At 34.4% G+C, this 27,550-nt stretch overlaps 2 protein-coding genes across 2 annotated transcripts; one reads left to right on the top strand and one right to left on the bottom strand.

The window, feature by feature from the left end:
* Positions 1-1,948: 1,948 nt before the first annotated feature.
* LOC132561256 (BDNF/NT-3 growth factors receptor-like) lies at positions 1,949-21,951 on the top strand. Its single transcript, XM_060225983.1, has 8 exons — positions 1,949-2,147; positions 2,906-3,018; positions 3,766-4,111; positions 4,580-4,744; positions 8,331-8,449; positions 9,465-9,638; positions 20,884-21,042; positions 21,730-21,951. The coding sequence occupies exons 1-8, from the start codon at positions 1,949-1,951 to the stop codon at positions 21,949-21,951; spliced, it is 1,497 nt and encodes a 498-aa protein (XP_060081966.1).
* Positions 21,952-25,936: 3,985 nt separating this feature from the next.
* Positions 25,937-26,998, bottom strand: LOC132561255 (glycoprotein 3-alpha-L-fucosyltransferase A-like). The gene has a single exon (XM_060225982.1). It carries the CDS (start codon positions 26,996-26,998, stop codon positions 25,937-25,939), a length of 1,062 nt encoding a protein of 353 aa, XP_060081965.1.
* Positions 26,999-27,550: the final 552 nt, after the last annotated feature.

Here is a 27,550-nt window from a genome sequence, read left to right as displayed (position 1 = left end):
ATTTCAGTGTGCTAGGTAGAAATTTGTATGTAAGAGTTTATATTCATACTATCAACTGCTTCATTATTGAACAGCTGAAATCGGGACAGAAGTTCAGGCTCATGAATGTCATTATCATATCTCTTTTGAAAAGGAGCAAAGCTGTAGGCGGTATTATCTGTAAGAGAAAATACACGCATATTGTATTGAATGTAATCGAATATTCTATTTTAAATGAAATAAAATGAATGAACTTAAGTTCAAAATGCAAGAATAGTATATTGCATAGAACTATGAATATGGTATCTCCAGGAACAGAGAAAGGACTAATGATTGCATAGCAGTGCCATTTTAGGACTTGTTACTGTATATATCCCGGAACATCGACAAACAAGTCAGATGCTTCAGTCAGTGTTGGCTAACAACGTTAGGAATCCAATTAGTTACAGTCAAATGATGACAAATTAAACAATTGGTTTTAGATCTGTAGATGATTCGGTCTTAAATTAACTAATGTGAATTGGTTCCGGAGGGAGTTTATTGTGTTTGACTTTTATTGTGTTCCTCGCCGTTAGGAATCAGTCATGATTTAATCAATCAAATTCGGGAATGGGACATAAAACATCAAAGTAACGCAAAGCATCACACCAAACCAAAAATGAAGTGGGTGTAAATTCGAATCCTTTCTAGATGTCCTGCTTTTGGTTGCTAACAGTACAAAACAATGTAACAAAAGATTAACCAGATATGAGGAAACTGATTCGAAAGTTGTGCCTCAAGTGCTGGGTATTTGAAGCATCAAACTGCGCGTTGAGTGGCTTTAATATTAATGGTCTTAGTCATAAAAACGCTTTAGAACTTGCGTTGACATTTGCCTTTACATAAACGGAATTGTGACAATGTTTAATCTTTTTCCTAGTAAGCGTCAACAATTGTGTGGATATAAGATATAACCTAACGGTTTCGATATCGGGAGAAGTGATGGAAATAAATAGTAAAAAGCAGAGAAATAAAGATTATAGAAATAAACACTAGAGGAAAAAAGAGCAGAGAAATGCAGATAAGAGAAAGAAAGAGCATATAAAGAAAGAGCAGAGAAATAGAGGCAAAAGTCGTTAAGATATTGATGTGAATCTGTTATCATTACTCTACGTTTAAATGTGTGCTTCTATTATACGATTTGTATAATAAAATTGACATGCTGTCAATCTTATATTTAATTATGAGAAGGATCCAAGGGGGATAGAACCAAAAAAGTCGTCATTGTTTTGCGTGTATATCACTCTGGGAATCTTGTTATTAAATAAGTATTGTAAATTATGTTACCTTTCAATTGTTTTTGGACATGCAATCTTCGAAAAACATTTCTGTAGGGAGTTGGACTTTATTCAGTTGTCTTGTCCACATTATAGACCAAAGACTAGCCATGAGTGTGAAACATGCAATAAAACATTAACATTAAAACACGTTTTCCTTGGCTGGATTGATTAAATGCCTAAATGGTAATTTAACAAGATCAAAACTTCCGTCTGAGGCAGAAAATATAAATACAATCCAGAGTATGAAAGATATCAGTCTGTCACACAAGAAAATATTAAATATGACTACAAGTGTCTTTTAAAACATTCGTTTTTAAATGTTGTTTTCTGAATGGGCCTTTTTATCTAGAACTATGCTGGCCTTAGTTACCTTTTCAGCGGTGTTGGTATAATAAGTACAATTGTATGTTGTGCAGAGAAAATCTAGAATGTCCATATACATTTTTGCTAATTGTGTTAAAAGGTGTTGCAATAAATCAATATATTGGTTTTTTTTTATGAAATTGAATTAGTGAAATAAAATACTTAATTAGAAAATATTCTTAAGTTATTGAGATATTAAATGAGTTGATCACGATTTGGGTACCTTTTCACAAACAAAAGTATAATATAGTATAAAACCTAAAATAAAGATCAGTACTGCCAACGCAATGTTGATGCGCCTGACTATTGATGATGATCAGAATCTGATCTACTTCTTTGTTGTAGAATCACACAAGACCTGTACGGATAACGGCGACTGCTATGAACCGGATACCGTATGTCAAGATAATGACGGTTTCCAATCCAAGGTGTGCTTTTGTATCTATACACTTCAACCTACCAACGAGTATGGGGAGTGTATATCAGGTGAGAATCTTTATTGATGTCATAAGCCTCACTGATAAGTGGCTTGTAAGTGATAGATTCGAGTTAATGTGATTACAGATTATGGTTAATTAAAGTATTTTTGGCACTTATTTTGTCTATTTCAGAATATTGAGTTACAGATCATGGTAGTTAGCAATTTGAACTTAATCATCTGTATACGATGATCTGAAAATAACTTATACAATAATATACTGAACTACTGTAACACCCAGTATTTGCTCGGGGATGATGGTTTTGCTATTTCGCGGTACATAAACGTGATAGCGAAAATATAGTCCATGAAATTCTAATTCATTTAGATAAAACTAAATCGTTTCAAAAGAAAATTGCGACAATTTTGACCCCTTAAAAATTGCGACCTATCTTTATTTGGAGATAAATTTTAAACAATTACACATCACAGTAACTTTTGAAACTTAATGTCCATATACTAAAATTGACGACGAAGTATGGTAACCCTTATCGTCCAAATAAGGAGATTATATTATCAAGGATGTTTTAAACTTTTTTCATACGAGCAAATATATAAAAAATATAAACATTGTCTAAATGAATATGATTTATATTCTTGGTTTGAATAAGTGTACCGTTCTCAGCCAACATAAACTTAAACTAACTTGGACTGTGCATGAAGGTTAAAGAAGTTAAATCTATATTAATGAACATCGTGTCGATTTTTGCTTGTAGCTGTGAAGTCGAAAAACTTTCAAATGCTGATTGATGTCTCCTTATTTCAGATAAACCCCCTCCAGACAAGAGGAATGACGTATTTCCGGTTCAACCACTAGTTGGACTGTTTGGTCCCGCGGACAATGAGACTATCCCCAACACCAAACATGTCCGCAATGAGGTAAGCAGAAACCTATTTGAACGTGAAGCATCTAGTATCACTGCAATGTCAATCATGGCTACGATTTGTTCTTATCTGTTTATGTGTTGATTTTTATTATTATTATTTTTAAATTATCTATTTGCATTTTGTGGTTATTTCCAACACAACTTTTAAAAATGAATCAACTCTTTTGTTGGAGAGTAATAGAATAATACATTGGGGAAATATTACAGATAAGGAGGTCCATCGGATCTAAGGTTATGCATTTCACATAATTAAGGTATTGTTATGATACATGTAAACTTTGGTTGAAATTTCCCAAAGATTTCCAGTGTTCTGTTCCATTTGAAACGAAAAAACGTTGAAGTCGTTGACGCTATCAAACGAATCATTGCCGTCAACGCCGGCGTCAAACAATATACGTAAAATATCGGAAAAGTGTCCCATAAAGCATTTTTTACAGACAAACATCCCTAACGTCAAAGTCTGTGTATTGGTATAAACTGTAGTTATTTTCACATATATGTTTTAAGGATTTAATGATTGAAATCGACTTTGCTGAAATCAAAGAATTAGCAAAGATCATTCAGATAGTACTCGTTCTCCTCAATATCTTTTGCTTTATTTTGCAATGCTAATTGCTTTATAAGTTATCTTTCGTAGTATAGGTTTCTATATGACAAATTTCTTGTATTTTGGTATTGATAAGACAATGTCATACAACTTCAATCGTTTTCAATATGTTCACGTGTTTTCCTATTTCAGACAGAGCCATTGTACAAACAAAGCGACAGTATGTCGGACCAGCTAACAGCCATACAGATTTTCATCCCACTCGCATCCGTTTTGTTCGTGCTATTGGCCTTATTTTTATTTGTCGCTCGAAGGATCAAATTATGCAAAAGAAAACGTAGGAAGGAGTCGGCTGTAAAAACAACAGAAGATGAACAGTTGCTAGATAGAATGAACTTTGTAAATAAAAACCCGACTTACTTTCTATCTCCACATGATGGTGTCAAGGGTAGAAAATTCAACATTAAAGACATTCCCTCCGAACAGATGAAAATTGTCGATGTGGTTGGAGAGGGGGCATTCGGCCAAGTATACAAAGGTAATCCATATCCGTAATTTAAACTAGGAATCTGCAGGATAAATGCAAAATGTAAATGTTTATAAAAAGGAAAACTAAACACAGATTTATCTGTTTTTACATTGAGTCGAACAAACTGATCACTGTTTCGATTTATTAGTCAAAGTTCTAAAATGATAATGTTTGTTTAGTGAAAAAAAAACAAACAAAAATAACTTATATTAGGATTTCAGATATGACATAGTGAGTATTGAGAACAGTTATTGTAGAAGTTCGCTTTGTCATTGTCATTGATAATCTGCATTTATCGATAAGCATAATGTTATGTCATTTCTTATTGTTACTATTTTTAGCATAAATATGAACATATACTAACTGAAACATGTTTACAGGCTTCAGATAAGAAATATTTAACTATTGTTACGGATTTGATCAGCCAATCGTTTTCTTGACAAGAAATAAAACAGATTAATGCCTGACTATCTCCAGGTATATATTCAGCTGAGGATGGTTCCGAGATAGGAAAGGTGGCCGTGAAGGTTCTGAAGGATGGGGTGTCTAATGAAGTAAAAGACGACTTTGAAAGGGAGGTGGAAATCATGAGTGCCTTTGACCACGATAACATTCTAAAATTGTTAGGAGTCGTCACGAAAGGTTTGTATGTAAAACACTTAACGTTTGTCTGTCACGTATCATGTTGTGATGGTATGATAAGAGACAACCGGACGGATGTCAAAGACAGAGTATACAGTGTTCATTGTTGGCTTGTTAATGATTGAGCTCTAGTTTGTACGCCTAATGTTATTTTTGATGGGATCCTACCAGTTTGCAAATTATGTGATTTCCGGCGGGAGTTAAATGTACCTCTTCTTTGTCTTTGAGTGATCTCGTCATCTGAGGCGCCCATGCCTGTTTATGTGTTATCATTTTGATTCGAACGTTGGAAGCCGGTTTCGTCCATTAACGGTAAAATCTATTACGTAAACGTATAGTTGCTCAGGATTAGCGGAAACATGCCCAATTATTTTTCGAAAAAGAATCACCGCTGCAATCTTTTAACAATACTTTTCCAATGACAAAGTTCCTATGTAATAAAGTGTGGTCATAACTTACCAATTGATTAACAATGCCGAAAGTAGTTGATAAGAAAATTGACGAAATTTATAGAGGTATTTGACCAGTCTCGTTTTACATACATTTTAAACTGATATCTGCAATCAGTTGCATGCTGTTGTGCTTGTAATTAAGTATTATTTATGAGACGTCAGCGCAAAGCTAACGACAATTTTGCGTGAGACTTTATCCCAAATGGTATCGATCGTCTTCATTATGTCGAGCATGTGTTTCGCGGCAACATTGAATTTGTTTATTGCGTGCCAGTTGATAGCGATGTAAAAGCATGTCAATTTTGCCTTCAAATATTAACCGTCGATTTGAAAAGTGCCTTTTACATCCAAGAAATAAATCATTCACGGATGTATTCATTGAAATTAACAGATTATCATCCATTAGCAATACTTTAAAACATTTAATAGCCTTTTAATTCATGTGACACAAATTTTCCGAAGAACTTAACTGTTAGGTAAGGCTGAATCATAATACACTCGATGTTCTAATTTATCTTAGATGTTTAGATATGTTGTTTCTGCCTTAAAGCGTCCTTGAGCATGCTTATGTAACTAACATCTAAAAATATCGTTCCATTTTCAAGTCTATTACGATATGAAACCTTGCTAATTCACAGGGGTGTAGTCCCCAATAAATGATTAATATTTTGTTGCGGCTTTACAACTCTGATGACGTCATGATCATTATCAACTAGTTATGGCGTAAAAATCCGTATATGAGTTTGTACAGTCGGAGAGGAAAGTAACCGTGGACATTTTTATCGCCAAAGCTATAAAATGTTCGCACCAGCATTGACTTGTGTAAACAAAAAAACTGTGCATAGAATTGATTGTGTTATTCATTTCAGATTTGAGAGGAAACGAGATGAGCTAATATTTTGATTTCATATGAACTTTATGAAACATAGTACAGTTTTAATTTCTAGGAGCCTTTAGGGCTTTAATGAAAATTATATGACTCGCATAAAATGCCAACAAATATCAAATTCTGATTCCCACACACTTCATTTTTTTTAAGTTGTACGTGAAAACTGAATTGAATAAGACTGCTATAATGTAAAAAGAAACAACTGGCGATATTGTCGTCCTTCATATCTTTCTTATGTGATATGATTTATTTGACGCCATGACCTAATTACGTTATCATGAAAACTGTTGGAACCTCGAGTCAATCAAGCACATATGTAATAACGAAAATTGGTGTGATGGGTGTTTATGATGATGATATATAGCCGCCGTGTTTATGATGATGATATATAGCCGCCGTGTTTATGATGATGATATATAGCCGCCGTGTTTATGATGATGATATATAGCCGCCGTGTTTATGATGATGATATATAGCCGCCGTGTTTATGATGATGATATATAGCCGCCGTGTTTATGATGATGATATATAGCCGCCGTGTTTATGATGATGATATATAGCCGCCGTGTTTATGATGATGATATATAGCCGCCGTGTTTATGATGATGATATATAGCCGCCGTGTTTATGATGATGATATATAGCCGCCGTGTTTATGATGATGATATATAGCCGCCGTGTTTATGATGATGATATATAGCCGCCGTGTTTATGATGATGATATATAGCCGCCGTGTTTATGATGATGATATATAGCCGCCGTGTTTATGATGATGATATATAGCCGCCGTGTTTATGATGATGATATATAGCCGCCGTGTTTATGATGATGATATATAGCCGCCGTGTTTATGCAAGAACACAAAATGATGACGTCACGATAACGGCAAGCGGCAAATGTTTAGTACGTAGGAACACCTAATTCGTTTTTTTTTTTTTAGAATCCGGGCAAATTGTTTAATGTATGCAGCTGGAAAATCAGTAACGTATTGTTAAATTGGGATGAACAAAAAATATTTACATATATGATTTTTTTTTAATTCTTTGGGGGGAAGGGGGGGGGGTGGAATGGGAGCATCAGCTTGTATTTGCCAATTTTGCAAAAAAAGTAAGAAATCGTTTTGTAAACTTATTGATCATCACGTTTCTAGACATTTATAAATGCTGATGTCTCGTGCCAGTTTCCTCAAAATGTTAGTTTTAAAGGGATATATTTATCAGTTTCCCGAACGGAGTGAAATAGGAATAATCGAAATATCGTAAGAGGGTTTTCGATACAAGTTTTTATATCCAAATCTAATATGATTAACTCATAGAAAATATCTAGCGTTACCACATATTACACATGTTATTCGCACACAGTGCTATAAAGCTTGGACATATTTACTATATATTACAATCGTATGTTCGAAAACAAATTTTTTTTTGCACACATTGAATGATTCATCTCGACTACCCTAACCATAAAATGCCCAGCAGAAAAGCGACAGTACGGTGCCTACTGTCCCCATTGCATGATCGTTAGATGCTACCAAATTTTGGAAATGGTCTTTTCTCGTCTTTGAACATTTCTTGGCTTTTTCTAATGTCTCCATTGACATTGATACACGTTTGTCTTTAGTGAAAGTCTAGGTCTAGAGGGATTTCCCCCTTGACCTAGACATATCGGATTCTATAACGACATACTAGTTACCACTTCTTGTATATCTTTCAGCATTATGGTTGTGTTTACAACATTCTTAATCTCTTTTTCTGTCAAAGTTTGCTTCATAAATTTCACAGGATTTTTTTTTTTTTTTGTAGCTGAAGACGCCAACATGAAAATACAATTAAATCACAAATACAAGAAATCAGGAAATGAATCCTTCTAATAGATAAAAACGGATTATTGGCAGGTCTTCCGTGAAAAATTAATTTCAAATGGTGTTTCTTGAAGTTCTTTAAAAGTGGTACACAAATCGACCAAAAAGCATTTTAAAATTATTAGACTTTCTTCATTGTTGGTTCAGAAACACACTCTGGAATATGTCACTCTAAATGTTACAATGTGTACATAATTTTTAAATTGCAGGAACGAAGATATAGTTGGATAATTTTTATTCATTCTTGTTTTCATTGCACGTGCTCCGCACAAAAAGGATTTCATTGTTCTTATTCAAATTATCTAGATATTATCGCTATTACTTACACGTTTAAAACTGGAAACTTTGAGTAATTTCTAAAGCGTTTCTATCTTTCGTTGAAGGTTTGGAAGGTACACCATATATGATCTTTGAGTATATGTTGCATGGCGACTTGGCAGAACTTCTTCGTCATAATGATCCTGTCATGCGCAAAAACACGGACGACGTAATACTGCAAAAGGTATGTATGTGTCATTGCTCTTTTAGTAAAGCGCAATCATTAAGATATGTGAGATTATTCCTACCATAACACGATATTCATCGGCCCAAGTCATCAACTTCTGATGTCGATAGCTTTCCACATCGAGCAGGTCGTCATGCATGCGTAATGATCTGTTCTGCTTCAAAGCAAGGAGTGTGTGACGGATTCAGACGTTCATGAAATTTAGATCGTGTAACTGTGAAAACAGAGTGGAGATGAGCGTGTGTGTAAGTCCCGTGTCATCTCAAAAACATGAGGTCGTATGGGCATGCACATGGTCGACTCCTTCGCATAAGGTCGCTTCCTGGAAAATAATTTTCTTTTACTCTGTGTGTAAATTAATGCTATTCACTTGTGTCGTTTTGTAAATCTTGAATAATTTTGTCAATAACTTCTTTTTATTGTTTTTTTTTTTTTTTTTTTTCTATCGACTTTTAGTTAGCTATCAATCATTCCCCATCACATAAATGCGAAAGATAATCTTAATTTGTATTCATATTCGTATTTTCTCTTTTCTAAGGACTTCTTTTTTCAATGCCTGATGTGTCCATTGTGGTAATAATCTATCCTAGTTAGGCGTCTTACTAATTTGTATCGATAGTATACCCCAGTGAAAAACATTAATTTAGGAGGCTTTGAACTTCCTACGAAGACAGTAAGACGTCAAATGATATAAAGTCAAAACAAACGTTTTATTTACAGTTTGCGTGTCGACACTTCATAATTTTTCGTCTTATGGTGAGGAAGGCTATGGGTTCTTAACCTTCACATTCAAAGATTATAAAAAAATCCTTGTTTGTACCTACATACTGAAAAGGTTTAATAAAGACCGTAATCTCATATAAAGTATAATTTGAGGTGGGATACCATGTTACTGGCACTTTAAAACGTCCTCCAGTTGTCCAACCATTTTTTGACAACGTCTTTATGACCATTGGTGTAGGTAGGACATATTTACCCTAACCGTCAATGATGTAATTACATTTTGTTTCAGACTGATCTGATCGACATCGCGATACAGATAGCGAATGGTATGTCCTATCTTACGTCACAACACTTCGTACATCGTGACTTAGCGACTCGGAACTGTCTAGTCGGTGACGGACTCGTGGTCAAGATTTCGGACTTTGGAATGGCGCGTGACGTCTACACTTGTGACTACTACAGAGTACGTATGAAATGATCAAAAGGTATACTGAGTCTACATCATCTATATAATATATACAAAACACAACAGAACACCTACCCCAGTAAATCTACATCATATCTATATGATATACAAACACAACAGATCACACACCCCGGTAAATCTACATCACATCTATACGATATACAAACACAACAGAACACACCCCCCAGTAAATCTACATCATAAATATATTATATAAAAACACAACAGATCACAGACCCATGTAAATCTACATCATATCTATATGATATGCAAAACACAAAACAACACGTACGGGTCCCTGTAAATCTACTTCATATCTTTATGATATACAAAACACAACAGATCACACACTCCAGTAAATCTACATCATATCTATATGATAAACAAACCCAACAGACCACACACCCCAGTAAATCTACATCATATCTATATGATATACAAACACAACAGATCACACACCCCAGTAAATTTACATTATATCTGTATGATATACAAAACACAACAGAACACGTACCCCTGTAAATCTACATCATATCTATATGATATACAAACACAACAGATCACACACCCCTGTAAATCTACATCATATCTATATGATATACAAACACAACAGATCACACACCCCTGTAAATCTACATCATATCTATATGATATACAAACACAACAGATCACACACCCCTGTAAATCTACATCATATCTATATGATATACAAACACAACAGATCACACACCCCTGTAAATCTACATCATATCTATATGATATACAAACACAACAGAACACACACCCCTGTAAATCTACATCATATCTATATGATATACAAACACAACAGATCACACACCCCTGTAAATCTACATCATATCTATATGATATACAAACACAACAGATCACACACCCCTGTAAATCTACATCATATCTATATGATATACAAACACAACAGAACACACCTCTCTGTCAATCTACATCATATCTATATGATATACAAACACAACAGAACACACACCCCAGTAAATCTACATCATATCTATATGATATACAAACACAACAGAACACACACCCCAGTAAATCTACATCATATCTATATGATATACAAACACAACAGAACACATACTTGTAAATCTACATCATATCTATATGATATACAAACATAACTGAACACACACCCGTCTAAATCTACATCATATCTATATGATATACAAACACAGCAGATCACACACCCCAGTAAATTTACATTATATCTGTATGATATACAAAACACAACAGAACACACACCCCTGTAAATCTACATCATATCTATATGATATACAAACACAACAGATCACACACCCCTGTAAATCTACATCATATCTATATGATATACAAACACAACAGAACACACACCCCAGTAACCCTACATCATATCTATATGATATACAAACACAACAGACCACACACCCCAGTAAATCTACATCATATCTATATGATATACAAACACAACAGATCACACACCCCAGTAAATCTACATCATATCTATATGATATACAAACACAACAGATCACACACACACGAGTAAATCTACATTATACATATATGATATACAAACACAACAGATCACACACTCCTGTAAATCTACATCATATCTATATGATATACAAACACAACAGATCACACACCCCTGTAAATCTACATCATATCTATATGATATACAAACACAACAGATCACACACCCACCTACATCATATCTATATCTACATCATATCTATATGATATACAAACACAACAGAACACACACCCCAGTAAATCTACATCATATCTATATGATATACAAACACAACAGAACACACACCCCAGTAAATCTACATCATATCTATATGATATACAAACACAACAGAACACACACCCCAGTAAATCTACATCATATCTATACACCCCTGTAAATGATATACAAACACAACAGAACACACACCCCAAATCTACATCATATCTATATGATATACAAACACAACAGAACACATACTTATAAATCTACATCATATCTATATGATATACAAACACAACAGATCAAACACCCCAGTAAATCTACATCATATCTATATGATATACAAACACAACAGAACACACACCCCTGTAAATCTACATCATATCTATATGATATACAAACACAACAGAACACACACCCCAGTAAATCTACATCATATCTATATGATATACAAACACAACAGAACACACACCCCTGTAGATATACACACACACACCCCAGTAAATCTACATCATATCTATATGATATACAAACACAACAGAACACACACCCCTGTAAATCTACATCATATCTATATGATATACAAACACAACAGAACACACACCCCAGTAAACCTACATCATAAATATATGATATACAAACACAACAGAACACACACCCCTGTAAATCTACATCATATCTATATGATATACAAACACAACAGATCACACACCCCAGTAAATCTACATCATATCTATATGATATACAAACACAACAGAACACACCTCTTTGTAAATCTACATCATGTCTATATGATATACAAACACATCAGAACACACACCCCGGTAAATCTACATCATATCTATATGATATACAAACACAACAGAACACACATCCCTGTAAATCTACATCATATCTATATGATATACAAACACAACAGATCACACACCCCTGTAAATCTACATCATATCTATATGATATACAAACACAACAGATCACACACCCCAGTAAATCTACATCATATCTATATGATATACAAACACAACAGATCACACACCCCTGTAAATCTACATCATATCTATATGATATACAAACACAACAGATCACACACCCCTGTAAATCTACATCATATCTATATGATATACAAACACAACAGATCACACACCCCTGTAAATCTACATCATATCTATATGATATACAAACACAACAGAACACACCCCTTTGTAAATCTACATCATATCTATCTGATATACAAACACAACAGAACACACACCCCAGTAAATCTACATCATATCTATATGATATACAAACACAACAGATCACACACCCCTGTAAATCTACATCATATCTATATGATATACAAACACAACAGATCACACACCCCTGTAAATCTACATCATATCTATATGATATACAAACACAACAGACCACACACCCCTGTAAATCTACATCATATCTATATGATATACAAACACAACAGAACACACACCCCTGTAAATCTACATCATATCTATATGATATACAAACACAACAGAACACACACCCCAGTAAATCTACATCATATCTATATGATATACAAACACAACAGATCACACACCCCAGTAAATCTACATCATATCTATATGATATACAAACACAACAGAACACACACCCCTGTAAATCTACATCATATCTATATGATATACAAACACAACAGATCACACACCCCAGTACATCTACATCATATCTATATGATAAACAAACACAACTGATCACACACCCCAGTACATCTACATCATATCTATATGATATACAAACACAACAGATCACACACCCCAGTAAATCTACATCATATCTATATGATATACAAACACAACAGATCACACACCCCTGTAAATCTACATCATATCTATATGATATACAAACACAACAGATCACACACCCCTGTAAATCTACATCATATCTATATGATATACAAACACAACAGATCACACACCCCAGTACATAACATCATATCTATATGATAAACAAACACAACTGATCACACACCCCAGTACATCTACATCATATCTATATGATATACAAACACAACAGATTACACATCCCTGTAAATCTACATGATATTGATATTGTATACAAACCCAACAGACCACAAACCCCAGTAAATATACATTATATCTTTATGATATACAAAAACAACAGATCACACATCCCTGTAAATCTACATCATATCTATATGATATACAAACACAACAGAACACACACCCCTGTAAATCTACATCATAAATATATGATATACAAACACAACAGAACACACACCCCTGTAAATCTACATCATATCTATATGATATACAAACACAACAGATCACACACCCCTGTAAATCTACATCATATCTATATGATATACAAACACAACAGAACACACACCCCAGTAAATCTACATCATATCTATATGATATACAAACACAACAGAACACACCCCAGTAAATCTACATCATATCTATATGATATACAAACACAACAGACCACAGACCCCTGTAAATCTACATCATATCTATATGATATACAAACACAACAGAACACACCCCAGTAAATCTACATCATATCTATATGATATACAAACACAACAGAACACACACCCCTGTAAATCTACATCATATCTATATGATATACAAACACAACAGAACACACACCCCAGTAAATCTACATCATATCTATATGATATACAAACACAACAGATCACACACCCCTGTAAATCTACATCATATCTATATGATATACAAACACAACAGAACACACCCCTTTGTAAATCTACATCATATCTATATGATATACAAACACAACAGATCACACACCCCTGTAAATCTACATCATATCTATATGATATACAAACACAACAGATCACACACCCCTGTAAATCTACATCATATCTATATGATATACAAACACAACAGAACACACCCCTTTGTAAATCTACATCATATCTATATGATATACAAACACAACAGAACACACACCCCAGTAAATCTACATCATATCTATATGATATACAAACACAACAGAACACACCCCTGTAAATCTACATCATATCTATATGATATACAAATCACAACTGATCACACACACCCGTCTAAATCTACATCATATCTATATGATATACAAACACAACAGAACACATACTTGTAAATCTACATCATATCTATATGATATACAAACACAACAGATCACACACCCCTGTAAATCTACATCATATCTATATGATATACAAACACAACAGAACACACACCCCAGTAAATCTACATCATATCTATATGATATACAAACACAACAGATTACACACCCCTGTAAATCTACATCATATCTATATGATATACAAACACAACAGATCACACACCCCTGTAAATCTACATCATATCTATATGATAAACAAACACAACAGATCACACACACCTGTAAATCTACATCATATCTATATGATATACAAACACAACAGATTACACCCCCCAGTAAATCTACATCATAAATATATGATATGCAAAACACAAAACAACACGTACGGGTCCCTGTAAATCTACATCATATCTTTATGATATACAAACACAACAGATCACACCTCTCTGTAAATCTACATCTTATCTATATGATATACAAACACAACAGATCACACACCCCTGTAAATCTACATCATATCTATATGATATACAAACACAACAGATCACACACCCCTGTAAATCTACATCATATCTATATGATATACAAACACAACAGAACACACCCCTATACACAACAGAACACACCCCTATCTACATCATATATATGATATACAAACACAACAGAACACACACCCCTGTAAATCTACATCATATCTATATGATATACAAACACAACAGATCACACACCCCAGTAAATCTACATCATATCTATATGATATACAAACACAACAGAACACACACCCCAGTAAATCTACATCATATCTATATGATATACAAACACAACAGAACACACACCCCTGTAAATCTACATCATATCTATATGATATACAAACACAACAGACCACACACCCCTGTAAATCTACATCATATCTATATGATATACAAACACAACAGATCACACACCCCTGTAAATCTACATCATATCTATATGATATACAAACACAACAGATCACACACCCCTGTAAATCTACATCATATCTATATGATATACAAACACAACAGAACACACACCCCTGTAAATCTACATCATATCTATATGATATACAAACACAACAGAACACACACCCCTGTAAATCTACATCATATCTATATGATATACAAACACAACAGATCACACACCCCTGTAAATCTACATCATATCTACATGATATACAAACACAACAGATCACACACCCGTCTAAATCTACATCATATCTATATGATATACAAACACAACAGATCACACACTCCTGTAAATCTACATCATATCTATATGATATACAAACACAACAGATCACACACCCCTGTAAATCTACATCATATCTATATGATATACAAACACAACAGAACACACACCCCAGTAAATCTACATCATATCTATATGATATACAAACACAACAGATCACACACCCCTGTAAATCTACATCATATCTATATGATATACAAACACAACAGATCACACACCCCTGTAAATCTACATCATATCTATATGATATACAAACACAACAGAACACACACCCCTGTAAATCTACATCATATCTATATGATATACAAACACAACAGATCACACACCCCAGTAAATCTACATCATATCTATATGATATACAAACACAACAGAACACACACCCCTGTAAATCTACATCATATCTATATGATATACAAACACAACAGATCACACACCCCTGTAAATCTACATCATATCTATATGATATACAAACACAACAGATCACACACCCCTGTAAATCTACATCATATCTATATGATATACAAACACAACAGAACACACACCCCAGTAAATCTACATCATATCTATATGATATACAAACACAACAGAACACACACCCCAGTAAATCTACATCATATCTATATGATATACAAACACAACAGAACACACACCCTAGTAAATTTACATCATTTCTATATGATATACAAACACAACAGATCACACATCCCAGTAAATCTACATTATACATATATGATATACAAACACAACAGATCACACACTCCTGTAAATCTACATCATATCTATATGATATACAAACACAACAGAACACACACCCCTGTAAATCTACATCATATCTATATGATATACAAACACAACAGATCACACACCCCAGTAAATCTACATCATATCTATATGATATACAAACACAACAGAACACACACCCCTGTAAATCTACATCATATCTATATGATATACAAACACAACAGAACACACACCCCTGTAAATCTACATCATATCTATATGATATACAAACACAACAGAACACACACCCCTGTAAATCTACATCATATCTATATGATATACAAACACAACAGATCACACACCCCTGTAAATCTACATCATATCTATATGATATACAAACACAACAGAACACACACCCCTGTAAATCTACATCATATCTATATGATATACAAACACAACAGATCACACACCCCAGTAAATCTACATCATATCTATATGATATACAAACACAACAGATCACACACCCCTGTAAATCTACATCATATCTATATGATATACAAACACAACAGAACACACACCCCAGTAAATCTACATCATATCTATATGATATACAAACACAACAGAACACACACCCCTGTAAATCTACATCATATCTATATGATATACAAACACAACAGATCACACACCCCAGTAAATCTACATCATATCTATATGATATACAAACACAACAGAACACACACCCCAGTAAATCTACATCATATCTATATGATATACAAACACAACAGATCACACACCCCTGTAAATCTACATCATATCTATATGATAAACAAACACAACAGATCACACACACCCATTAAATCTACATCATATCTTTATGATATACAAAACCTAACAGAACACGTACTCCTTTAAATCTACATCATATCTATATGATATACAAACACAACAGATCACACACCCCTGTAAATCTACATCATATATATATGATATACAAACACAACAGAACACACACCCCTGTAAATCTACATCATATCTATATGATATACAAACACAACAGATCACACACCCCAGTAAATCTACATCATATCTATATGATATACAAACACAACAGAACACACACCTGTAAATCTACATCATATCTATATGATATACAAACACAACAGATCACACACCCCTGTAAATCTACATCATATCTATATGATATACAAACACAACAGATCGCACACCAAAGTCAATCGACATGATATCTTTATGATATACAAACACAACAGATCACACACCCCTGTAAATCTACATCATATCTATATGATATACAAACACAACAGAACACACACCCCAGTAAATCTACATCATATCTATATGATATACAAACACAACAGATCACACACCCCTGTAAATCTACATCATATCTATATGATATACAAACACAACAGACCACAGACCCCTGTAAATCTACATCATATCTATATGATATACAAACACAACAGAACACACACCCCTGTAAATCTACATCATATCTATATGATATACAAACACAACAGACCACACACCCCTGTAAATCTACATCATATCTATATGATATACAAACACAACAGAACACACACCCCAGTAAATCTACATCATATCTATATGATATACAAACACAACAGAACACACCCCTTTCTAAATCTACATCATATCTATATGATATACAAACACAACAGAACACACACCCCAGTAAATCTACATCATATCTATATGATATACAAACACAACAGAACACACACCCCAGTAAATCTACATCATATCTACATGATATACAAACACAACAGATCACACACACCTGTAAATCTACATCATATCTATATGATATACAAACACAACAGAACACACACCCCAGTAAATCTACATCATATCTATATGATATACAAACACAACAGATCACACACCCCTGTAAATCTACATCATATCTATATGATATACAAACACAACAGATCACACACCCCTGTAAATCTACATCATATCTATATGATATACAAACACAACAGATCACACACCCCTGTAAATCTACATCATATCTATATGATATACAAACACAACAGATCACACACCCCTGTAAATCTACATCATATCTATATGATATACAAACACAACAGAACACACACCCCAGTAAATCTACATCATATCTATATGATATACAAACACAACAGAACACACACCCCTGTAAATCTACATCATATCTATATGATATACAAACACAACAGATCACACACCCCTGTAAATCTACATCATATCTATATGATATACAAATCACAACTGATCACACACACCTGTCTAAATCTACATCATATCTATATGATATACAAACACAACAGAACACACACCCCAGTAAATCTACATCATATCTATATGATATACAAACACAACAAATCACACACACACGAGTAAATCTACATTATACATATATGATATACAAACACAACAGATCACACACCCCAGTAAATCTACATCATATCTATATGATATACAAACACAACAGATCACACACCCCTGTAAATCTACATCATATCTATATGATATACAAACACAACAGATCACACACCCCAGTAAATCTACATCATATCTATATGATATACAAACACAACAGATCACACACCCCTGTAAATCTACATCATATCTATATGATATACAAACACAACAGATCACACACCCCTGTAAATCTACATCATATCTATATGATATACAAACACAACAGATCACACACCCCTGTAAATCTACATCATATCTATATGATATACAAACACAACAGATCACACACCCCTGTAAATCTACATCATATCTATATGATATACAAACACAACAGACCACACACCCCTGTAAATCTACATCATATCTATATGATATACAAACACAACAGACCACACACCCCTGTAAATCTACATCATATCTATATGATATACAAACACAACAGAACACACACCCCTGTAAATCTACATCATAAATATATGATATACAAACACAACAGACCACGTAGCCCTGTAAATTTACATCATTTCTACATGATATACAAACACAACAGATCACACACCCCTGTAAATCTACATCATATCTATATGATATACAAACACAACAGAACACACACCTATATATGAACACACACCCCAGTAAATCTACATCATATCTATATGATATACAAACACAACAGAACACACACCCCAGTAAATCTACATCATATCTATATGATATACAAACACAACAGATCACACACACCTGTAAATCTACATCATATCTATATGAAATACAAACCCAACAGACCACACACCCCAGTAAATCTACATCATATCTATATGATATACAAACACAACAGAACACACACCCCTGTAAATCTACATCATATCTATATGATATACAAACACAACAGATCACACACCCCTGTAAATCTACATCATATCTATATGATATACAAACACAACAGACCACACACCCCAGTAAATCTACATCATATCTATATGATATACAAACACAACAGAACACACACCCCTGTAAATCTACATCATATCTATGTGATATACAAACACAACATAACACACCCCACTAAATCTACATCATATCTATATGATATACAAACACAATAGATCACACACCCCGGTAAATCTACATCACATCTATACGATATACAAACACAACAGAACACACCTCTCTGTAAATCTACATCATATCTATGTGATATACAAACACAACATAACACACCCCACTAAATCTACATCATATCTATATGATATACAAACACAACAGAACACGTACTCCTGTAAATTTACATCATATATATATGATATACAAACACAACAGACCACACACCCCTGTAAATCTACATCATATCTATATGATATACAAACACAACAGATCACACACCCCTGTAAATCTACATCATATCTATATGATATACAAACACAACAGAACACACACCCCAGTAAATCTACATCATATCTATATGATAAACAAACACAACAGATCACACACACCTGTAAATCTACATCATATCTATATGATAAACAAACACAGCTGAGCACACACCCCTGTAAATCTACATCATATCTATATGATATACAAACACAACAGATCACACACCCCTGTAAATCTACATCATATCTATATGATATACAAACACAACAGATCAAACACCCCAGTAAATCTACATCATATCTATATGATATACAAACACAACAGAACACATACCTGTAAATCTACATCATATCTATATGATATACAAACACAACAGATCACACACCCCAGTGATATACAAACACAACAGAACATACAGCAACATGTAAATCTACATGCATTATCTATTGTATGACGTTTAAAAAGCTGACTTCATGTTTAGTATTAATAGATACTTTTGTATGGTTCTAGATTGGTGGTTCCCGGATGTTGCCAGTCAGATGGATGTCACCGGAAAGCGTCAAATATGGCCGTTTCACAACTGAGTCAGATATCTGGGCGTTTGGTGTGGTATTATGGGAGATATTTAGCTATGGTCGACAGCCATATTATGGACATTCGAACGAAGAGGTTTGTGAACTTTACAGCCTATAGATCTAAAATGGGGTACATTGAGAAAACTTTAGAACATAGCAGGGACATATATAGTAAAATCAGAGATTTTCTTGTGCTCAATTTTCATGGTTTTTCAAAGTTATACTATTTCGTTGACATTTGATTTCGTTAATAGATATAGCACATTAAGCCCACTTATTATGATTTTAACAGGTCACGAATATATATAAATTCGTTGATAAAGGGTACTCGCGAAATCAAAGAAAATAAAACCCACGAAAAATCATGATTTTACGGTAAATTGAGGTTCATATCGGAAAGAAATTGCTGTTTATTTAGAAAAATGATTACCTGCAATTAAGCAAGGTAAAGGAATGATTATTCCTCTACAATATACCAAATTGATGATTGTGTTTCGATTTCCACTGGTTCCTGCGGTCACTTTTTAAATTGACTTGATAATTTGCCTCTTAATTTGATGACCAAAACGCATCAAAACTCTTTCCAATCTTCCTTGTAGCTGTTCGGGATGCTGTGAATGTTGACTTACGGGACAATAAATGATATATATAGAACTGAAATATATCAGTAATCCTGTAGGAATATTTTTTCGTGTTTTACAAGTTTAACGAGGATACTGATTACAATATTCTATTCTATCTATTTTGGAATTGTTTTCAGCTGTTCTATTTTGTTACACAGGTGGTGCGATTTCTCGACGAAGGAATACTACTACAGAGACCAGAGGAGTGTCCTTCCACAGTATACCATGTCATGCTCGGCTGCTGGAAAAGTGACCCCAGGGAAAGATTGGTGTTTATAAAGTCTCACAAACATCTTGTTGACTACAGCAAAACGATCATGCGCAGTGCACACATGCAGTCTGTCAACATGGATGGTGAATGTGACCTAATCACCACGTAACCAAATATTGGTCTGCTGGTCTTACATGCGTTGTGCGGTTATCGAACGGTTCTGAACGTAAACAAGTTTATGTCAAACTAAATTCTGAAGACCTTGTTTTCTTAAGATGAGCTGATTGAGGATATGATAAGAAGAGAAGGGGCTGGCCCCGAAATATGTATACAGTATTACGATACACGCTACACACGGGCAGGCCCCGTTACTATACATTTTTTCTGATTTTTCTCTTTTCATTTTCCCCCGAGAAAACGTGGAAATATCTCCACGTTGAGAAATGTTATTTATAGTAGACCAGTAAACTAGTGAATCGATTGGTGAGGGAGTATAAAAAACAGAAAGGAGATGACGTCATCTGGTCACGTACCCTTTGGCAAGGGTGAAAAAAGTTACTTTTATAAGTTCGTTCTGGATCATAAAATGTACATACCTGTGATGTAATTATCAAATGCCATCTAGTTTACCTATTTTAAAGGTCACTTTGATGAAGAAAGTTTTTGTTCTGATGAAGTATTTTGTTTTCTTACCTAGTCCAATGGACCAAATCAGCTTGGTTTACAGTCTGTTGTGTGTAGCCAGTCGTATCGAAATCTGCAATGTTCTTCTAAAAAAATGATGTTTCCCTGGAAATCTTTATGATAGCCATTTTAAAAGTTATAAGCGCAGAGGCGACTGAATATCCATACGTTCATCCTCTATATAAGGATTTTATTCCTTATTTTAACAAGGAACATATTTTCATTTTAATTAGGTTATTTTTTCCAGATTCAATTAATTTCATAAACAAAACAACAAACTTACAAATAAAGACCTATCTCATTCCGGTTATGTTATAGTACAATGTAGGTTATTATCTTTGTCTTTTTCTCTTTTATTTTTTATTATTATTTTAGGGGGGGGGGGGGGTTGTACAATACATATAATTAGTTTCATGCCCACGATGAATATTTTTCTCTTAAATGTAATCTCTGTCATGAACAAAGACAGACTTTTTAAATGTAAACCCCATTGCCACAGCTGATTAAACAAAAATACGGAATAAGACGATCATCTAGACATATTTTCTAATTCATTTACACAAATATTGACCCGTTGTATTGTGAGACCCGTTTTGTTTTCATCACAGAAAGGATTTGTGAATGTGTTTCACACACAGATCTGTGCCTGTCACAAGCTCTATTGTTTGGTATGTTGCTGTTTGTTGTAGATTTTGTTGTATGTTAGTATCGTTGCCTTATCCTATCAAAAGTAAAAAAAAAGTTTACGTTATTTTGTTGAAACGGTACAGATATTAAAAATTGAATGGAAAAAAAACACAGATATTTTTCTTTACTCTTCTGTATATTGCACATTGGGGGCATATTCAATATTTCAAATATAAAAAGAAGTTTTTCGCGAAAGACAAGATGAATTTCAATATTTCTATACGATGAAACAACTATGATTTAAGATATATTCAAAAGAGGTGAAAAACATTTTTTTTTTTTTTTTTTTTTTTTTTTTGGTAACTAATGGTTGTGATTATATTGATTAAAAACTAGTGACGATTTGTTTAACTTTGAATGTCTTACCCGATATCTGGATGTATGGCAAAGCTCAGGTATTATGTGAAGATGGATGATTCGATCTCTCAAGGGCAAAGAACTTAGGTATCATTACACTGAAGTGCCATAACCTTGGTTTTAAGTATAAAATCACAACCCGTTTATAATATACAGGTGATCGGGTGACCGGTCTTTACAGACAATCAGCCTTCAATGGGGATTTGGGGACTTCTTCAAGGTTACGAACAGAAAAGAGAACCTTCATCGGTATTAAGGAAACGCCATACTAATCAAGTCAAAATCAAGAACATAACGAGACAAACACATGAAAGAGAAAACTATATGTTGTTCAATAATATGAGAATGAATGCAGATATGTGTTAATGAGATCATCTGGTTTGATTCGGACGTTTGCACAAATCATGCATAAATTGGTGGTTTGGGTAGGTGATAGGAACACCTTATATTGTTCCATTTTTGTGTTAATACTGTGATCAACTGGGCGTGGTTAGTTCGGGGGATTTGATGTTTCCTAATACGCCTGTCCAGCTCATCCCAGAAATGCTAAATAGGAGACATGTCGGGGCTATATAAGGGCCATTCCAAAGGCTGGACGTTGTTTTCCGTGAGAAATTCACGACAGACTCTGGCAACATGCAGTCGAGCATTGTCTTGCTGGAAAATTATGTTATGACGTCTGAGAAGTGAAAGGACATGTGGTTGGAGGATATGGTCTCTGAATCGAACGTCATTGAGGTTTGGATCCAGGACGGACCACTAAAGGGAATTTTGCTCCATCATAGATGCCTCCTCAAACCATTACAGACGCCCCGACGATGTATCGCGTTAAACCACACATGCGTCGGTGAAGCGCTCACCGAGTCTGCGATATATCCCTTTTCTTCCGTCTGAGCGATATAGACAAAAAGTAGACTCGTTGGTGAACATCACACGTCTCCACCGACGCATCCAAAACAAATTCGGGACATGTCTGCGCATCCAGCCAAGACGTACTTGCCGCCTCTGTAGTGTCAGAGGTGGCCCAAGATAAGGTCGACAAGCAATAATTATCTCGGCACGCAAGCGGTTCCTAGCAGTTTGACCATTAATGGGTCTGCCATGAGTACCTAAGGTATGCGACGCATTCTCTACAACAGTCTTCAATGCGCAAGTGCGACAATCGAATCACTAGTACGATGGAAAGGTGTATAGAGACGGTCGATTGCACACTGAGCAACGCCAAACTGCCGTGCAACATCAGTTTGGCAATAACCGTCCATCAACATCGCAATTGCTCTACCTCTCTGAAGCGTGGCGTCTCGGTCAGTGGCGAAATCTAAATGCCAATGTAGAAAATTAATGTGGCTGAATTTAGTGTATCCGTTAAAAGTATTCGTTCGAAAATAATACGACTTGACCTGATAACGCCAGGTGGTTTGGAATAAAGAAGCTCACAAAGTCAGACAATGACATCGTCACGCTTGGCTGATTTTAAGGCAGATTGTCGAGAAGGGAGATCATTCTTGATGTAATATTTTACCAAATATTTCAGGATTTCCTGACAGCTAAGGTGTACTGCAGGGGGAACTTCGTGCGTTTCTTTTTTGTTGAGTATAGAATTGTTTTTTTAACTTGTAAAAAAGCTTCAATATCTAAACATACAGGACATCAAAACTAGAATACAGTAACCAATCACTCAACTATTTCAAATGTACAAGTAGCATTAGCATAGGTGAAAGTGACAATGATTTTCGCTTCCATGTTCTATATAGAATCCGCCCCATATATTGCGCGTATCTATGAACAAAATTAAAGCTGATGACACAGAAAACGTCGCAATACTGTGTTCTAAACGAGTTATCTCCCGTAGGCCAGAGGAACAATCTTAAAAAGCATATAGGATTCGATGCAATCCCCCCCCCCCTTTTTTTTTTTTTTTTTGTTTTTGTTTTAGACTATTTAAGCTTTTAAAAGATTAACAAGAATAGTTTTTACATAAACTGTGCTAGATTACATGAAGTCTCTTAACATCCATTTGCAATTCTGGAAATAGTGAGAGTATGTGTCATTTGACTTTCTGCTATTTTTCTATAAAATCATACATGGATTTACATAGATAGGAGTCACCTCGTCTGTGCATTGCAATATTTATATGGAGAATACGAATATTCCGTAAAGAAAATATGTACAAACAGGACATATGTGAAGCTAAGCCATACTGGTTCCAAACTGAAAAGAAGGAACTCTAAAAATTGTATTTTCTGTACATTTGAAGTTTTCAAATAAATAGAACACATGCTTTTTTAAAGCTAGAGGGATATCGTCGTTTTCAGATACTAGACTATAACGTTACAACCTTGACAGGGACAACATATAGATAATTTCCATAATTACGACATATTTATCCTACTAATCACACGGTAATTAACTAATGAAATTTGTACTTATTCTGTATTTTTAGAAAGCACTTTGGATTTGTTATTACAAACATTGTAGTAAGGTTCTCTCCCCAGCCAGGCCGATATGTCTTTATAAAGTCTTCTATACTTGTCTTCGTTGTGTAAACGTCCACACAACTGGCAGAAATCTTGCGGTGTATAAAGTTCAGAGGAGTAATATTTTTCCCATTCAAAATAAGAATTGAAGATAGTTTCGTTTTCTGCTATTGTTTGCAAACTGTCTACTAATGTTTTCAACGAAGGAAAGTCAGCTGTGTTTATATAGGACTTTGGAGGCAAATACATGGTGTATTGGTTTTCCAGTAGCCCTCGTGTCACAGGGATGACGTACGAGTTATGACGGTATATTTTAAAACTCTTCTCTGTTATGTAATCAAGGCAGAACGAGTTTTCAAAAGAAAGATAAAATTTGAAATTCTTTCTCAATATATCCATGCATGTTTTCTCTCTAAATCTGGCACATTTTTCTTTTCCACATTTTCCATAAATAGCTACATTCATGAGTGAACGAAGTTGATCTACATAAAATTCTCTCCCGCTGTGGGTCTGACAATTGGAGGCAAACCAAGCAATATTTTTTGTCTTCAACTGGTACAATCCAGTTTTATTTCTACAGTGCAAACCATGTGATCTGGTCTTAAATACGCCGTTCAAAGCGATGATATCAGAATCGCGACGGTGCGTCATGGTCCAGTTGAAAACGTTTTTCCATGCTTTTAGTGATCCAGCGTAATTAACGAGGGATTCTTTTCCGTGAAGGATCCATATTTGACCAAGGTACTTTTTTGGTGGTGACCTCAAATGTGAAGCTAGGGATGGTCCATGGAATATAACAGCATGGCTAGTCTCATAGGAGGATTTGGAATGAGTGAGGTAACATTTATGTTTACAAAATTTAAATCGAGACCCATTCACTCCTTTTGGCTTGTTGAAATAATGAACACGTATTATTTCCGGGTATTTGTTTTCCTTTTCATGAATTAGTATAGGTGTAGAATGAAAGTCACGTGATGATTGGCGAAAGAACATGTTATAGAATATCACCATTACAACCGCTATAGCTGGATATAGAATCTTTGGTAGGATGCTGAAAAAAGAGAAAATACTGAGATAAGATATCAAATTGATTTAACTTTTGATCATAATTCTCACTTCGATATCCTATCAGGTCAAAATTCCGGTTAAAATCCTCTGCATTTCACATTTTACGATCTCAACCGCAGCAAATAATTTTATTACACCATAATAATCACAGTGATTTAAATTTGTATCGTTATTCTGTATCCGTTATTCCGGGTGAGAAAAAGGAAAAACGTTTCTATCGGACTGATATGATGGGACTTTATATGCTGAAGGATTCGTCGATATATTTTGACGAAATGACATAATGGGTAAAGCCGTTTATACCAATCATTAAAACAGGTCATTCACTTCCTTGATTCGATTGTAAATGTCAGATCACATGCAGAGAGTAACGGATCGAGAATTAAAATCTTCATGTTAATCAGATTGATTTGATTTGTGTTTAACATGACATGAATAATAGTGGTCTAAAACTATCAAAACTTTTTTTTTTTTTTTCTATTGATGATTTCACGT

This window comes from Ylistrum balloti, unplaced genomic scaffold (genome assembly GCF_031769215.1).
Source record: "Ylistrum balloti isolate Yb309-2 unplaced genomic scaffold, AGI_CSIRO_Ybal_v1 Utg371184, whole genome shotgun sequence".
NCBI classification, from domain to species: Eukaryota; Metazoa; Mollusca; class Bivalvia; order Pectinida; family Pectinidae; genus Ylistrum; species Ylistrum balloti.
Note: the sequence above shows the minus strand (reverse complement) of the source record. Positions and strands in the feature narration are given on the sequence as shown.